A 16669-nucleotide genomic window follows, 5' to 3' on the forward strand; every position below is an offset into this window, starting at 1 on the left:
CTCTGTATCTGAGGCCAATGTTAGAACATCTCTCAAGAGGGTGAACCCTCACAGGGCACCAGGCCCAGGTACTGCACCTGGTAGGGCACAGGAAAAGCTGTGCCAACCAACTGGCAGGAGCTTTCAAGGACATCTTCAATCTCGCACTGCTGCAGTCAGAGTTTCTCAGCTGCTGTGAAAGGGCAACAATAATACCAGCGCCCAAGAAGAGCAGGATGAGCTGCCTTAATGGCTATCGCCCAGTTGCACTCATCTTCTGCGATGAAGTGCTTTGAGGGATTGCTCATGGCAGAATCAACTTCTACCTAAGCAAGGACGTGGACCCACTGCAATTAGCCCATCAGATGCAATTGCACTGGCTCTGCACTGAGCCTTGGATCACCTGGACACCAGCAATACCTCGATCAGGCTTCTGTTTATTGATTACAGCTCAGCATTCAACACTTCAGTACTAATCAAAAAGCTCCAAAACCTGGGCCTCTGTACCTCGCTCTCAACTGGTCCCTTGACTTCCTCATTAGGAGATCACAGTCAGTGTGGATCAGGTATAACTTCTCCTTGCTGAAATCAATACAGATGCAGCTCAAGGATGCATGCTTAGCCCCCTGCTCTATGCACGCTACACCCATGACCGTATGGTTAAGCACAGCTCAAACACTATCTATAAAGTTGTCAATGACACAACTATTGTCGGCAGAACTTCAGATGGTGGCAAAGAGGCATACAGGAGTGAGATAGATCACAACAACAGCCTTCATCAGTAAGACCGACAAATTAATTGTGGACTTCAGAAGGGGGAAGTCAAGGGAACACACACCAGTCCTCAATGAAGGATCAGCAGTGGAAAAGGTGAATAGTTTCAAATTCCTGCGGTGTCAACATCTCTGAAAATCTATCTTGGGTCCAACATATTGATGCAATTACAAAGAAAGCATGACAATGGCTAGAATTCATTAGGAGTTTGAGGAGAATTGGTATGTCAGCAAAGACGGTCACAAATTTCAACAGATGCACTGTGGGGAGCATTCTAACTGGTTGCATCACTGTCTGGTATGGAGGGGTCACTGCACAGGATCTGAAAAAGCTGCAGAAAGTTGCAACATCAGTCAGCTCCATCATGGGTAATAGCCTCCCCAGTATCAAGGACATCTTCAAATGGTGATGCCTCAAAAAGGTGGCATCCAACATTAAGGATCCTTTTCACTGAAGACACACCTCCTTCTCATTGCTACCATCATGAGAATGTACAGGAGCATGAAGACACAAACCCAGTGTGTTAGAAACAGTTTCTTCCCCTTCGCACACCACCAATGGTGTTCTGAATGGATAATGAACGGATATATATTATCTCAATATTTTTCACTCTTTTATTGCACTACTTATATGTATTTTTTTCTTATTGCAATTTTGTGTTTTTTTATTATGCATTGCACTGTACTGTGGCAGTAAAACAAAAGATTTTACAGTATATGCCAGTGATATTAAGTCTGATACTGATTCTCAGAAATACACACTAAAGTTAAATTATTATTGTGGCTTTCTTTCATTAGTGAGGACAGATAATATAAAGCTTTGGTTGGCAGAATAGAAACTATTGTCCACAAGAATCTAAAAGTTGGGTAATTCAGCTTTATATACATATAAATGCAGATCATATCCACATAAAGTTCAAAGTAAATTTATTATCTAAGAACATATATGTCACAATAAACATCCCTGAGATTAATTTTCTGGTGGACGTACTCAATAAATCCATATTAGAATTATAGACGTTACAGAATCAATGAAATACAGCAGGAACCTGGGCCTTCAACCAATGTGCAAAAGACAACAAATTGTGCAAAGCCAGAAAGAAAGAAATAATAATAAATACTTAAAATAAACAATAAGAGTCGAGAACATGAAGAGTCCTTGAAAGTGAGTCTATAGGTTGTGGGAGCATTTCAATGATGGGGCAAGTGGAGCTGAGTGAAGTTATCCATTCGGTTCAAGAGCTTGATGGTTGAGGGGTAATAACAGTTCCTGAACTTGGTGCTGTGAAACCTGAGGCTCCTGTATCTCCTTTCTGATGGCAACAGTGAGAAGTGAGCATATTCTGGGTGGTGGGGGTCCTTGATGATGGTTGCTGCTTTCCTGCAACAGTAATTCATGCACTCAGTGGAGGGAGGGCTTTTCCCATGATGAACTGGGCTGTATCCACTATGTTAAGATTTTCTGTTCAAGAGCACTGGTTTTTCTCTACTAGGTTATGATGCAGCCAGTCAATATACTCTCCACTGTAGAAGTTTGTAAAAGTTGTAGATGTCATGCCATATCTTTGCAAACTCCTAGAGGTGCTGCCATGTTTTCTTATAATGCACTTGTGTGCTGGGCTCAGGTCAGGTCCTCCAGAATGTTAGCACTGAGGGATTTAGAGTTGCTGACCCTCTCTGCCTCTGATTCTCAGTGAGGAATGGCTCATGGACCTTTGGTTTCCTTTTCCTGTAGTCAATAATCAGCTTCTTGGTCTTGCTGACATTGACTAAGAGACTATTGTTATGGGACCACTCAGCCAGGTATTCAGTCTCCCTCAGATATTCTGATTTATCATCATTCATGAATATGGCACTGGAGCTGTCCTTAGCCACACAATAATTGGTGCAAAGTAAATAGAGCAGAGGACTAAGCACACAGCCTTGTGCTGATGGAGATCATGGAGGAAACGTTGTTGCCAATCCAAACTGACTGGGGTCTGTAAGTGAGGAAATTGAGGATTCAATTGCACTAGGAGGCTTTGAGGCTGAGGACTTGAAGCTTATTAATGAGTTTTGAGGGGATGAAGGTATTGAATTCTGAGCTGTGATCGATAAAGAGCATCCTGATATATGCATCTTTGTTGTCCAGATGTTTCAGGGTTGAGTGAAAAGCCAACGAAATGGCTTCTGCTGTGGACATGTTGATCAGGTAGACAAATTGGAGCAGATTCCAGTTGTTTCACAGGCACGAGTTGATATATTTCACCACAAACCTCTCAAAATACTTCATCACTGTGGATGTAAGTGCTACTGGATGATAGTCATTGAGGCAGGTTCCCAAGTTCTCAAGGCACCAGTATAATTGAAGCTTTCTTGAAACAGGTGGGTGCCTCAGACTGCCAAAGCAAGAGGGTGAAGATCTCAGTGATCACTCTGTTCAGTTGATCAGGGCAGGTGTTTATTACTTGACCAACTACCTCATCTGGGCTGGAATACCTTCCTGAAGGCAGCTTGCACATTGGCACCAGAACAAATATATTCTGTTGAGTTGTTGATCATTAACCCAGAGGAATGCTTCTATTTGGGAAAAAGTATTCCCAATTCTATTCCTTTATTTTTCTCCCAGAGTCCCAGTGATGTGTAATTATTGAGTCTTAGTTCTGGAATACTGGCCAGACGGTCTTTTGTATGGATTAGAGTTAAAATCACACAAATCTTCCCATAGCAATGAGAACCAAATTATACCTGAATGATATATCAGTCTACTCAAACCAAAGATGCCATGGCCAAATCTTGTGCTACTGGCACCACTGTAGTATCATCAATTAATTTGGCAGTGGACTTGCACAAGAAATTTCAAACATTTGATGAAGTGTTTCAGCTACGGATGCACACATTGCTTGGTAATTGAAAGAAGGGTGTAACGCATAACTGGTCCAAAGTCATCCCTTTTACACAATCACTAAATTGTAAAAAATACTTCCTGATTCACTTCCACATCAGGCAATACAATAAGCCACAGTGAGTTTGGAGTGGGTTGGGATGGTGAGTTGGTGTGGCAGTGGCAAGGAGAAACTAATTCAACATTTCATCCCATTTAGATTAAAAGCCACCTGTAACCAGAAGACCACATTTTATGACTTAATCAGAAATGGAACAATAAAACATGTCCTGATGCCACCATCTTATGCTAGATATTGATTGCAATGTAGGTAATAACATTTGTCCACTGCAACCTCCTTTCGTAAGCTCAGTTCTGCTGCAAAAGCTGCTGGTTAAAGTGTTGTGGGAAGCATCAAAAGTTGACTAAAGAAACTCATGAATGTATGTATACATCCCTTTAACGTTGATCCACAATTTTTCCCCGATCCTCCTTTGCATACAAATTACTGTTTCAACTGGAATAAGATAACTCCCTGTGAAAACCTTACACTACCAAGTAACAAGCAAGCTCTCATTCTCCTTAAGCTTGAATTTTTAATGAGGTTCTAAATTTGAGATTAATCTTTTTTTCTGCACTGATATCTTCTTTGGAAAATGTCATCTTGTGGAAAAAGAAAATTAAAAGGGAATTTGAGACAGTTTTAAAAAGCATGATCTTTAAAGTAGCATCATTCAAAGTAATTTCAATCTTGTCAGGAACTTGAAGTTGAAAGAATGATTATGATCCTTTTTTGTATGAAATAGTTAAATAATCCTTGAGAACTCTGGGCAGATTCATCCACAGTGGAAAATTTAATATAAAAGATGTTCAATATGTTGATGTGCATTCTATGGCCTTCCAACGTTTCCTATTCTTTATTTCTGTTTTCACTAATTTTCTTTTCATCATCTCTCTGTGGAAGAACATCTCCAGCAGAGTGAAGTTAGTTCTTCATGATGGTCCACATGGCACAGTGCAGGAAGAAGCCACCAAGAATCATAGATCATTCACTGTATAGATGAGTTATGGCAGAGTCCTAAGGGTTTCTCTAAAGGTTGTGGATTAATAAATTGAGGACAAGAGCAAATCAGAATCCCTCCCATGTGTGATTTTTAACATTCAATTTTTTCAAATTGCAGTTTTACAAATATACTCACAATATTAGCATTAGTGACACTGTGCTATGGTTTGGTGGTTGTATCAATTACATACTCCTTTACTGATAACTCACCAATAACATGAAAAGTTTCAATATATTCTAACTATGCTGTAATACTACCTTTCCTGTTTTGGAGATCCTTTCGTTATCCACATAGTCAAACTATGCATGGTCAAAAGAGAAAGACGGTCTCTCTGCACTAGTGGAACACCTGACATTATTCCAGGATGAAGAGTCGCACAACTTCTTATTTATTACTTCAAGGCGTGTGAATGTAATTGAAGATGCAGCAATGGGCTGGGCTTTCAGCCAGGGTTTTGGAAGATGCAGGATCAGTTCATCCCACAGAAGAAAAAGCATTCAAAAGGGAGGATGAGGCAACCATGCCTGACAAAGGAAGTCAATGACAGCATAAAAGCAAATGAGGGCATATAATATAGTAAAAATTAGTGGGGAGCTGGAGGAATGGGAAACTTTTAAAAATCAACAGAAGGCAGCTAAATCATACACATAAGAGATTTTCCAGATGTGGGAAATCTTGAACAACAAATGTAAAATTCTGGAGGAACTCAACAAATCAGGCAGCATACATAGATGAGAATAAACAGTCGACGTTCCAGACCTTTCATCTTGTCAGACTGGAATGGAAGGGGCCAGAGGTCAGAATAAGTGTTGGCTTCCAGATGAGGCAACACTTCACCTGCAAGTCTATTGGGGCCATCAATTGTATCCAGTGCTCCTGGTGTGGCCTCCTCTACATTGGTGAGACCCAGCATAGATTGGAGGAATACTTTGTCAGGCACCTTCACTCTGTCTGCTGCTAAAAGCAGAATCTCCCAGTGGCCACCCATTTCAATTCCACTTCCTATTCCTTTTCAAATGTGTGTGTCCATAGCCTCTGCTATTGCTACCGTGAAACCAAACTCAAATTAGAGAAGCAACACTTCATTTTCCATCTGGGAAGCCTCCAGCCTTATAGCATGGACATTGATTTCTCTAACTTCTGGTAATTAGTCACCATCCCCCTTCTCTCTTTTTGCATTCCCCTTTCTGGTTTCCCTATCACCCCTTCTTCTCACCTGTCCACCACCTCCCTCCTGTTCCCCTCCTCTTTCCTTTTCTTCCATGGTTCACTGTCTTCTCCTATTAGATTCCTTCCTCTTCAGCCCTTTACCTCTTCCACCTATCCCCTCCAATTTTCCAACTTCATCCCCCCCTCGCCCACTTTCCTCCTCATTGATCTGCCAGCTGGTACTTCCCCTCCCATTACCTGCCTGTTTTGGCTTCTTCCCCTTTTCCTTTCCTGTCCTGATGAAGGGTCTTGACCAGAAACATTGACTGTTTATTCCACTTCATATATGCTGCTTGACTTGCTGACTTCCGCCAGCATTTTGTGTATGTTGTAGGAGGCAACTGAAAAAGCAATAGAGAGAGAAGAGCTGAAATATGAAGGTAAGCTAGCCAATAATATAAAAGAAGATTTCAAAAGTTATTTCAGATACCTAAAGAGTAAACCCAAGGAAAGAGAGGACTTTGGACCACTGGAAAATAATGCTGAAGAGGTAGTACTGTGGAAACAAAGAAATAGTGGATGAATTGAGTAAGTATTTAGTGTCAGTCTTACTTGTGGAAGACACTAGTAACATGCCAAAAATTTAGAGAGTCACGGGCAGAAGTGAGTGCAGTTGCCATAACAAAGGAGAAGGTGCTTGGGAAACTGAAAGATCAGAAGGTAGATAAGTCACCTGAATCAGATGGACGATATTCCAGAGTTCTGAATGAGGTAGCTGATGAGTTTGAGAAGGCATTACTATTGTTCTTTCAAGAATGGTTCTGCAAGAGTGGAAAATTGCAAATGTCACTCCACTCTTCAAGAAGGGAGGGAGGCAGAAGAAAGAAGTTTATAGGCTAGTTAGCCTGAGCTTAGTTGTTGGGAAGACGTTGCAGTCAATTGTTAAGAATGAAGTTTCAGGGCACATGGAGGCTCGTGGTCAGCATGACTTCCTTGAGGGAAAATCTTCCCAGGTAAATCTATAGGAATTATTTCAGAAAGCAACAGGCAGGATTGATGAGGGAAAGCCAGTGGATGTTGACTGACATCAGAAGAAATTTGCACATGCGGCAGCTAACTAAGATAAGAGTCTATGGCATTACAGGAAAGGTGGTATTACTAGCATGGATAGAAGATTGGCTGACTGGCAGAAGACAGAGTGGGAGTAAAGGTGGCCTTTTATGGTTAGCTGCTGGTGGCTTGTGGTGGTCACCTTCCAGTCAACCTGATGGCATGAACATCAAATTCTCCTTCTGGGACCCTAATGGCATTAACATTGATTTCTTCATCTGGTATTTTGATTTCCTCCCAATTCCCTCTTCTTCTATTTCCCACTCTACCCTCTTAACTGTTCTCCTTTCCTGGCTATCTCCTCTTCCCCCCCCCCTGGGTTCCTTCCTTTCTCCTTTTCTCCCATGGCCTACTCGTCTCTCCTATCAGATTTCTTCTTATCCACTCCCTTACCTATCCCATCCACCTGGCTTCACATATCACTTTCTAACTAGTCCTCCACACCCACACCTTTTTTTTTAGTGTCTTCCTCCTTCCTTTCCAGTCCTGAAGAAGGGTCTCGAGCCAAAATGTCGACTGTTTATTCATTTCCATAGACGCTGCTTGACCTGCTGAATTCCGCCAGAATTTTGTATGTGTTGCTTTAGATTTCCAGCATCTGCAGAAACTTTTCTATTTGTGTTCCGTAGGGGTCGGTGTTGGGTTCATGACTTTTCATGCTATATATTAATGATCTGGTGACAGGTTTGTGGCCATGTTTGTGGATGATACAGAGATAGGTGGAGGGGCAGGTAGCACTGAGGAAGCAGAAATCTGCCAAAGGACTTGGGCAGATTAGGAGAATCGGCAAAGAAGAGGTAGATGGAATATAAGTGTAGGGACATCTATGGACATGCAGTTTGGTAGAAGGGATAATGGTGTTGTGTATTTTCTAAACAGGGAGCGAATTAGGAATTAGGAGGTCAAAGGGAATCTTAGTGCTGGATTCCCTAAAGATTAACTTGCAGGTGGACTCAGTAATTAGGTAGGCAAACACAATGTTAGCATTCATTTCAAGAGAACTAGAATATCAAAGCAAGCATGCAATGTTGAGGATTTACAATATAAGGCATTGGTCAGGCCATGTTTGCAGTATTGTGAGTGGTTTTGGGCTCTATATCTGAGGAAGGATGTGCTGGCTTTGGAGATGTTCCAGAGGAGATTTACAAGAATTATCCTGGGAATGAAAGAATTAACATTTGGGGAGTGCTGGATGGATTTGGACCTGAACTTACTGGAGTTTAGAAGAATGAGGGGCAATCTTATAGAAACCTACTGAATATTGAAAGGCCTAAATAGAGTGGACATGGAGAGGATATTTTCTATAGTGGGAGAGTCTAGGTCTAGGATCAGAGAGCACAGCCTCAGAATAGAAGGATTTCCCTTTAGAACAGAGATGAGGAGGAATTTCTTTAGCCAGAGTCATTGGGCATATTTAAAGTGGAGGTTGATAGGTTCTTGATTATTAAGGGCATCAAAAGTTAAGGGGAGAGTGTAGGAGAAAGGGATTAATATGGAAAATAAGTTAGCCATGAATGAATGACAGAGTAGATTTGATGAGCTGAATGGCCTATTTTTGCTCCCATGTCTTATGGCCTTATAGTCTTATGTTGGCAATTTGTATCCATTCTAAACTTTCCCAGAAATGAAGGGATAGTCAAAAATAAACCACACTGGTGGATCTGCAATCTCATGTGAGGTAGACAATGTAAAGATGGTGCATTTCCTTTCTTGGATCAATGGATAAGATGTCTTTTCATGGTAATCCAATAGCTTCATGGTTACTACCGAGTCCACCTCAAAAAAAAAGTCCAGATTTATGTTCCCAAGCTACCACAGTAAGATTCATATTAACGTCCAATTCTGGGTGCTGGTCCAGGAACTTAATTACTATATTATTTCTGCTATCAGGATGGTCTTTCCTCTACAACCAAAAACAATCCATGACTCCACTCCTACTCACCTCACCTGTCATCCCTCTTTTCTTTAAGAAGTCCTTGAGAGTACTGCCATCTTCAAGAAAATACCCAACTGCTGAATAATTCATAAAGATCACCAATAAACACTTGTTTTCATAAACTATTAGAACATCCGAGGGTTTAGGCATTAAACTGGGACCTAGTCACTGAACTAGTTATGGCTTTAGACTTTCACTTGTATCTAATGCACTTATGTGGCTGATTTAGTTTTGATTATAATCTTGTTAGCTTCTAAATTCTATATTTACTAATTAACTGAATTTAAATTCCACAGCTGGTAAGAAGGGATTTAAACTCAAGTCTCTGCATCATTAGTCCAAATCTTTGAATCACTGGTGAGAAACTGAAAATATGTCATATGCCATTCTTTTTATCCACATGAATGTATTCTCCAATTCATTCTGCAGTTTTAAATTGACTCACTTGGTTTGATGTCTGTCACAACTATGAGCCACTTTACACATGTTGTTGAAAGAAATTTCACAATGCCATTTCTTGTCGTCCCTTGAAAGAATTCTGTTGAGGTTATCATTTCTGAAATCTGTGTCGACAGGTGCAAAATAATTTCTTTTCACCTAGATAATTAGTAATTACTTTTTAATTAAGGGTTGCAGTGTTCCCACAGATGCTGAGCCAGCTGTCATGCATTTTTGTGAAATGGTAGGGACTAATGCTTCTCTGGCTTCTTCTTCATCCTGTTTGAATATGGATGGATACTGACTGATACTTAGTGTACTCTGTTCACTGACCTTGCAATGGCAGGAGTCATATCACTCTTCCTAATCTCCTTTAACATCTTGGGTAAATATCACTTATGCCAATAATATATTTCATCTCAGTAACTTGTTCTGATTTCCACTGCATTGTATTCAAAATCCTTTGGAGAAGTTGAGCCTTATTTACTTCTGCTAAAACTTATTGTAACTATTATATTCCAAAATAGTTTCCAAAATTTGTTTCTTTATTAACATTATGTTATCTATCTTGTAGGTATAATCCAAATGACTAAAGTCTAATTTCTACTATATAAATCCACAAACAGCTATGTCATTGGACATAAGTGTTATCCATATCCTCCTGTCTTTAAGTCTTTCTTCTCTTGCATTGCTGCACTTCTTTCCATTTTATTGGTGAGGGGTTCTGCCAGGTCTGTACTTATGTGGGGACAGTGCTGGGTGAGCAGGTGTTCAGAGTACATCATTCGGGTGGATCGGTGAGGTTCAGGCCAGCAATTGAGATTGGGAAAGGGAAGTTGTCCGGGTGAATTGAGGGTGCTTGGGGATCGACGGTTTGGTATCAGGAGTCAGTAGGTGGTGTAGTTGGAAATGGTAGAATAGAGTTGGCAAAGTGGGGAGGTGGGGGGTATCTTCATTTGGAAATGGAGGTGAGAGTTGGTTGGAGGGCAGGGGTGTTGATGCAATGCCTAATAATTTAAATGTACTTTTCATTTTTCTGCTGTTTTACTAGATCAATTCATAGCAGGGAATTCCCAATCAGATTTCATGATTGGCATGATTTGCACTCAAATGTTCTATGTTTGACATGCTTAAATAACTCATAGCTCATTTGCATTGATGCTTATAATGAAGCTTGGGGAATTGTTGGTTTCACTCTTTGCAATAGTTACTTACCTCCTTCAGTAGGTGATTACTTTGCATTCAACTGTAATGGTCCAATCAGCACAATTGTTTTCAAGAAGGACTAACGCACTTGTCTAGTGTAGAACCTCTTTGAATATGATTCTGCCTTGTTTAAACCATATACAATATCAAAAGACAAGATTTCTCAAATTCTGACTGCATGTACTGCCTAGAAAACAATGAGACATAATCAGCATCTGCAGATGCACCACCTGGCTGCGTGCTTAGCCAGCTACACTAATCAGAGTCCAGTTTATTAGGTGTACCTGTATAGCTATTCATTAATGCAAATATCTAATCAGCCAAACACATGGCAGCAGCTCAATGCACACAAGCATGCAGACATGGTCAAGAGGTTTGGATTTGCATTCAGCCCAAACATCAGAATGGGCAAGACATGTGAGCTAAGTGACCTTCTCTGTGGAACGATTGTTGGTGCTGGATGGGGTGGTTGGAGTACCTCAGAAGCTGCCAATATCCTGGTATGTTCATGCACAACAGTCTCTAGGGTTTATAGAAAATGATGCAAAAAACAAAAAAAATCTGGTGAGTAGTAGTTCTGTGGGCAAAAATGTCTTGCTGATCAGAGAGGTCAGAGGAGAATAGCTAGACTGGCTCAAGTTGACAGGAAAGTGACAGTAACTCAGATAACTGTGTGTTACAACAGTGGTGTGCAGAAGAGCATCTCTTAAAGCACAAGATGTCAACCCTTGAAGTGTATGGCTACAGCAGCAGAAGACCACAAATGTACACTTAGTGGCTGCTGAGTGTACTTCTGATTATATAGCTAAGTACTACTCCAGTGCTGTATATAAATTTGCTGATGACATCACTGTTTTTAGCCATATCAGAGATGGTGCTGAATTGACATATAGGAGCGAGATTGAAAATCTGGTCGAATGGTGCCTCAGTAACATCCTCTTACTCAACTTCAGCTAAATCAAAGAGCTGATTATCAACTACAGGAGGAAGAAGCCAGAGGTCCATGAGCCAGCCTTCATTAGGGGGATGGAGATGGAGAGGGTTCCTACCTTTAACTTCCTTGATGCTAAACATATTAGAGGATCTGTTCTGGAACCAGCACATACTGTAAGTCTCATCTCAAAGAAGGGACAACAGCACCTCTACTTCCTTAGAAGTTTGTGTAGATTTGACATGTCACCAAAAACTTTGACAAAATTCTATACATGCACAGTGCTGAGCATCCTAACTGGTTGCATCTCAGAGTGATATGGAAACACAAATGCTCAGGAATGGAAAAGGCTACAGGAAGTGATGCATAGAGCACAGACCATAACTTGCAAAGCCCCCCCACCCACTGAGTACATTTACTGCATATGAAGTGTTGCCAGAAGCATCTATCATCAAAGGCTGCCCTTATCCAGGCTATGCCCTTTTCTCTCTATTACCACTGGATAGAATATACAGCAGCCTTAGGTCCCACACCGCCAGGCTTAGGAACAGTTATTACCCTACAATCACCAGATTCTTGAACTGATGTGAATAACTTTGTTCACCACTACTCAAGGACCTACAGTCTCATTTTCAAAGACTTTTTACCACTCGTATTCTCTGTATTTTTTATTTGTAGAGTTTGTCTTGTATTGATCATTATTTGTCAGCATATGCTTGCTTGCCTACAGTTTTTCATAACATTCTACTGTATTTTTCCTATAAATGCTTGCAAGAGAATGAATCTCAAGTAAGTATACGGCAATCTACTGTATACATACTTTGATAATAAATTTACTTTGAACTTTAATTCTTATCAAAACCTATCTGAATGTGCAAACTGTTCTTCAAAATATCACACATTTTAAAAAGAAAGCTTTTTTTCTTTTACCCCAATCATATTAACCCACCGATATAATAAGTACAATCAAAAGAGCTCAAGGAAGATGCTGAAAAGGATGTCATTGTCAAATATATTTACAGCTTGGATGGGAGAAGAGTGTGTTGCCAAGAATACACTTACTTGATGTAGTATGGTACTTTGTTTGGTGAGATGGCCCTCTCCCACGGAATCTGGACAGAAGCTGAAATAGAGAAGCACACAGAGATTGTGATAAAAAATGTGAGAAATGCTCACAAATAATTTAAATAACCTGAACTCAACACACATTATATATGGTTGTCTCTTTCATTTAGACATCACAATCACAGCACAAAGCAGATGACAAATTACTTTGAATAAATACGTATATTAGGAAAACATTTTCTGAGCAAACCTCAGAAGTAATTTTGCCTTTGAGGAAAAACATCAAATAAAGTGACATTCAATAATTATTTTGTCATAGAAGAATAATTCACCCAAAATTTGGAAGGAAGAGTGGGAATGGACAGTTCTATGGGAAGCTTGGTACAGGAAGTAGATGTGGATTAACAAGTATCAAGGAAGATACTATAATGTTTTTTGAAATTCAAAATTTTTAAATTGTTTATTCTTATTTTACAAAGCAGCACAGCATATCATGCAGCAGATACAGTACAGCATATTTACACAGCTATCCCGTGACTGGAAAACATATAAAACTAAGAAACAGAAAAAAAATCTAATTTAGGTTTAAATTAACATACTATCAAAATTGATCCCATGCATCTTGCACTTTTCCCTCACTGTTAATTCTTCCCAACATATGTTCATATGATGAAATCTTAACCATTTCCTCAGTCCATTCCCTCACAGTGGGATATCTGGGTTTTTTCCAGTTTTACCATATAATTCCAGCAGCTGTGATGAGACCCGCCTTTAAAATAATAAGTCTGTCATTGTCTACATTAGGTATCATTGTCCTATCACCCAGGAGACAAAGCCGTGGGCACAAGGGCAGTGTAGAACTCGACCAATTCCCCAACAAATCAAGAACTTTACACCAAAAATGGACAAACCATGGATAGGTATGATATTTTAAAGATATTTATGTTTTTTTTATCTTTAGTATAGGGACATCAGAAGGAATTTAAAGATGATAGACAATGGACAATAAGCTATTCAGAACAATATACAGTAATTGTTGAGTGAATTGAAAGAAATGTAATCAATACCAGATGAATTGATCTATATGCGCGCATGGCACTAAATAGTTCAAAAACATAAATGTAAAGCAATTTAAGAAGAAGGCAATGCAGGCTGTACATCATTTTAAAAAGGACACAAGCATCACTTCATTAAATCAATTAAGTATATGGTTTATTTAATTGTAGAAAAGTTATTAAAAACACAACTTCCCTGGATATTCCTTAAGAAAATAATCCCATGACATTTCCCAAATATGTCTGATTGAACCTACTAGATAAAAAGTGTTGGGAACCTGGACCAAAGTCACGGTGGGCATCTTGAAGCTGCTTAAGTCGTTCTTCTATCGATGTCTGTGGAGTGAAGAACAATAGTCATCAGAGCCTGAGACCTGGATCTCACATAAACAGTCACAGGACATCATCAACAAGACCCTTTTGAATGTTCAGCTTCGTGAGTATTTTTCTAAAGGAGAAATGAAGGCAGACAATACCATGCTGCACCCAACCACCCCAATGTTCCCTTCTCATTCCTTTTGCTATAAAGCATTTATGTGCTGGATATGGAAACTCCACAGACTAAGCTGTATCTCAAAGCGTGATTGCATCTATTGATTACATTTAGTGGTTTGTATTTATAAGATCATAAGGTATAGGATCAGAATTAGGCCATTCAGCCCATCAAGTTTGCTCTGCCATTTGATCATGGTTGATCCAATTTCCTGCCTTCTCCCCATATCCTTTCATGCCATGACCAATCACAAATCTATCAAATTCTGCATAAAGACTTGGCCTCCACAGCTGCCTGTGGCAAAGAATTCCACAGATTCACCATTCTGTGTCTAAAGAAATTCCTTCTCATCTCCATTCTAAAAGGACAGCCCTCTATTCTGTGCTCTCTGGTCTTAGACTCCCCCACGGTAGGAAACATCCTCTCCACATCCACTCTATCGAGGCCATTATGTATTGGAAAAACATGTTAATTACTAATTACAGAGCAGAGGAACTTACATTAGCTTTGTTTAAATGTACATAAAATCAAGGCTGAAAACCTGACACATTAAACTCTATGGGCAGCTTTGTATTTTCAGGTATACTTCACTTATAGTAGGTAAGTGGAAAAAGTTAAAATCAAATATGGATAAAACAAGGAACAAAGTAATATTCTTGACCTGTGCGAGACTTCTGCCTTACAGATTTTCTTCACAGTGACTTAGTTTTGAACTAGATCTGCAACAACCAATGCTTGGCTCAGAAAGTTTGAATTCTCCAGAATGGGCAATTTATTTGATCCTAAAAATTCCAACTGATTCCTGTTGAAAGAATCCACAACATACACATACACATCAGCTGCCTCTTTAACCAATAATCAGGTCAACCCAAATTTAGAGATTTTCTTCACCTAATATGCACTTACACATCCACTAACACGTCATGGTTCTTTGCCTGAAACTGAGGCTAATCTTCTTCTCTGGCACCAAGGTTCATGGAAGAATCTCTAATTGCCACAATCTTGAGATTGACTATGTGACCTGTACATCGACTTAACCAGCTACATCATTAGAGGAGGTTCTAGCAAGAACACTTATGGCTAAATTCTTAGCTTATTTGTAAATAAAGTGCAATGGTTTACTAGTGTGGGAACTATTACACAGGATCACCAACTGTATGAAAAAGGGCAACTTATTCACTTTAAATGGTAAGACCAGTGTAGTATAGCTGAGTTTTGACAGTGAACTGTGAAATTTGGAAGTATATCTTAATTATGTTTTGTGGTTGTGGTGATCCTTTACAGATCTTCGAGGAATGATTGGTGGTTGAGTAGCGTTTATATCAGGGTAATAGACCAAAGTATTCTAATTCTGTTTTATGTTAAGGAGAAAGAGCAGCTGAAATGAGACTAATTGTGTTTAGTTTGTAAACTTTCCGCAGGCCAGAGTACTTGGCTATGGATTCAATCTGATCTATTAATAACTTGATAGAAGCCTTTGTTTAACTATTCCATTATTTCCCAAGGTAAATGATTCAAAACTCCTGACAATTTAATTATCTCCACTTCACTATTTAAACCTGGCTAACTGCTTTCTACGAGGGCTCCAGGATGGATATGGTTCTGAGCTAGGATATTTCAATTGGGAATATTGAAAACAATGTATTAAGACCACAGCAATGCTGTCACAAGAGCTACTTAGAATTTGCAGCTGAGCCACTACTTTATTTGTTATGTCTTCTTATTTTGTTCACAGCTCAGCAATAAAAGTTTACACACTCCTGGTTCCAGATGTTGTTCTGCACTCTTGCTGGCCAACGGTATCTCATACCTGCAAGATCTTCCACCTCGATGTCAGTTCCTCCAGACGCTGGGCATTTTCTGTGGAAAGGTGAACGTCTGAGATTGCAAGTTGATGAGCCAGATCGTTGGCTATTTTCATGCCGTCTTTTATGCCTCCAAGTTCATCTTTGAATACCTGGTGAATCGTGAAAGACAAAATCAAAACTTATTAACTTGGAAGTACATCAGCGAGGAAAGTATTTATTAGTAACACAAGGCAGGATACTTGGTAGTGTGGAAGAGCAGTGGGATCTGGGGGTACATGTCCACAGATCCCTGAAAGTTGCCTCACAGGTAGATAGGGTAGTTAAGAAAGCTTATGGAGTGTTAGCTTTCATAAGTCGAGGGATAGGGTTTAAGAGATGCAATGTAATGATGCAGCTCTATAAAACTCTGGTTAGGCCACACTTGGAGTACTGTGTCCCGTTCTGGTCGCCTCACTATAGGAAGGATGTGGAAGCACTGGAAAGGGTGCAGAGGAGATTTACCAGGTTTCGAGAGTATGGATTATGATCAGAGCTCTTTGGAGAGAAGGAGGATGAGAGGAGATATGGTAGAGGTGTACAAGATATTAAGAGGAATAGACAGAGTGGACAGCCAGCGCCTCTTCCCCAGGGCACCACTGCTCAGTACATGGCTTTAAGGGGAGGTAAGGGGAGGGAAGTTCAAGGGGGATATTAGAGGAAGGATTTTCACTCAGAGAGTGGTTGGTGCATGGAATTCACTGCCTGAGTCAGTGGTGGAGGCAGATACACTAGTGAAGTTTAAGAGACTACTAGACAGGTA

General features: G+C 40.0%; 1 protein-coding gene across 1 annotated transcript in view; it reads right to left on the minus strand.

The window, feature by feature from the left end:
• The window catches only part of drp2 (dystrophin related protein 2), a 91015-nt gene that overhangs the window by 53741 nt on the left and 20605 nt on the right, over nt 1–16669 (minus strand). Inside the window, exons 5-7 of the mRNA XM_059976516.1 lie at nt 15873–16019; nt 13827–13905; nt 12512–12572 (exon numbers count right to left, since the gene is read on the minus strand). Coding sequence (XP_059832499.1) covers nt 12512–12572; nt 13827–13905; nt 15873–16019 — 287 coding nt within the window. The remainder of the gene's footprint in view (nt 1–12511; nt 12573–13826; nt 13906–15872; nt 16020–16669) is intronic.

This window comes from Hypanus sabinus, chromosome 8, assembly GCF_030144855.1.
Source record: "Hypanus sabinus isolate sHypSab1 chromosome 8, sHypSab1.hap1, whole genome shotgun sequence".
Taxonomy (NCBI): Eukaryota; Metazoa; Chordata; class Chondrichthyes; order Myliobatiformes; family Dasyatidae; genus Hypanus; species Hypanus sabinus.